Source organism: Wasmannia auropunctata, unplaced genomic scaffold (genome assembly GCF_000956235.1).
Source record: "Wasmannia auropunctata unplaced genomic scaffold, wasmannia.A_1.0 LD336088.1, whole genome shotgun sequence".
NCBI lineage: Eukaryota > Metazoa > Arthropoda > Insecta > Hymenoptera > Formicidae > Wasmannia > Wasmannia auropunctata.
The window spans coordinates 3,591,013-3,593,032 of NW_012026802.1; the positions used below are offsets into that span (position 1 = coordinate 3,591,013).

Genomic DNA, 2,020 nt, shown 5'->3' on the forward strand with positions numbered 1-2,020 from the left:
CGTGTGCTCTTCCGATCTGTCGCAAACCATCAAAGGAATACCCAGGAGGGAAGTCACCATAGGTCATCGGGGATTTCAACGCAAAAATTGGGAGAACCGAAGACGACGACCATCTACGACGCATAGTGAGGAAATACGGACTGGGCGAGAGAAACGAGAGGGGCGATCGCTTATTACAATTCTGTGATGGAGAGAGCCTTACCCTCGCGAACACTTGCTTTGACCACCACAAACGGCGCCTATACACATAGGTATCTCCAGGAGACAGATGCAGGAATCAGATAGATTACATACTGATTCAAACGCGTTGGAGGTCATCCGTGCTGAATGCGAAAACGTACCCGGGTGCGGACTGCGGAAGCGGATCATCAACTGCTCGTGGCCACGTTGCGAATTAATTTAAAGAAAATGCGCAAGCCAGAAGTCACACCAAATCTGATGAGAGTGGACGTGGATGGCTTCAGACGAGATATAGAACACGAGTTAGAAAAAGTGTCACAACGCGGTGACAAGCGTAGCAACTCCTTATGGGAAGCACTCAAGGAAGCAATGACGCATACAGCCAAACAGAACATGCTTCCTCGAGTAAGCAGGAAGAACTTCATCACGCCAGGGACGGATGATGTCATCCTCAAGAGACGGGAACTAAAAAGGAAGGGACTAAGCTCAGAGAACGAGCATGAGCAATACTCACGGTTGAACCGTGAAGTGCAGAGACGATGCCGAAGTGACAAAAACGCATATATTAACGACATATGCGCCGAACTGGAACGTCACTCAGTTAAAGGCGAAATCAAGTCTCTCTTCTGCAAAGTTAGAGAACTAACGAGGCAACGAAGTCCCAGGACCTGGGTCATTGAGGATGACAGCGGACGAGCAATCAGCGAGGTGGAGGAGATCCTGGAGCGGTGGAGACTGATGTGACTGTACGACTCAGAAGTACGCTCTCACAAAACACAGTGGAATCAGGTCGAACAAGAACCGATCATCCTCAGGGCAGAAATTGAGCAGGCAATCAACGCCTTGAAAAAACGGCAAGACGCCAGGAGTAGACGGAATCCCAGCGGAACTAATAAAAATCTCTGGGCCAAAGGGGACCGATATAATTGCTAACATCTGCAATATAATATGGAGAACAGGACAATGGCCGAAAGACTGGACAGAATCAGTCATAATGCCGCTACATAAAAAAGGATCCACAACGAAGTGTAGCAACTATAAGACTATAACTCTCATGGCACACGCAAGCAAGATACTACTGCACGTGTTGAATCAGCGACTTAAGAACTTTCTCAATCATCAAATTCCTGAAGAACAGGCGGGATTTGTGAAAGGCAAAGGTACAAGGGAACAAATCCTCAATGTACGTCAGATTATTGAGAAGAGCCGGGAGTTCAACAAACCGGTCGTGCTATGTTTCGTCGACTACGCATTTGACTGTGTGAGTTGGGAGAAGCTGTGGAAGGTCCTAAAAGAAATGGGAGTTCCGGAAAATACTTAATAATAATTATAATAAAAGATCAGGTACTTACTGTACAGCAGACTGTAATAAAAATAACGCAAGTGAGAAGTCGAAATCGTCGGAATAAATAATAAAATTGTTTGGAGAGTTAAATATTGTAAAGTCGAATTTTATAAAGTTTTAACTTTCCATTCAATACAAAACAGCGGCCGCGAACAACATAGCAGTATGGTAGGGATATTTTGTAAATTTGGCTGTTTTGTAAGAGTCGCACGTTGAGAGTCGACAGATTTTTCCCACATTAGGAACTAAAAAATTTTTTTTTTCGAAAACGAGGCAAAACACGTTCTTGAATTTTTTTCTAAGATGTAGGAAAACTGAAAGTATATAAAAAATATTTTTTCAGATTTTTCGACTCTCTCCCCGATTATTAAAAAAATTGTTGAAAAGTTTATTGTTAAATAAACAATGGAAAACAAAACATTTTTGGAATCTTCATTTTTTTCTCGTAAACTAGAACATTTTTCGCGTATTTTGAAAAAAAGCAGTTAGCTAGCA

The 2,020-nt window shown here is 42.9% G+C and overlaps 1 protein-coding gene across 1 annotated transcript; it reads left to right on the forward strand.

Moving 5' to 3' along the window:
* Positions 1-327: 327 nt before the first annotated feature.
* LOC105448372 lies at positions 328-924 on the forward strand. Its single transcript, XM_011686894.1, has one exon. The coding sequence runs from the start codon at positions 328-330 to the stop codon at positions 922-924; it is 597 nt and encodes a 198-aa protein (XP_011685196.1).
* The last annotated feature ends 1,096 nt before the right edge of the window (positions 925-2,020 follow it).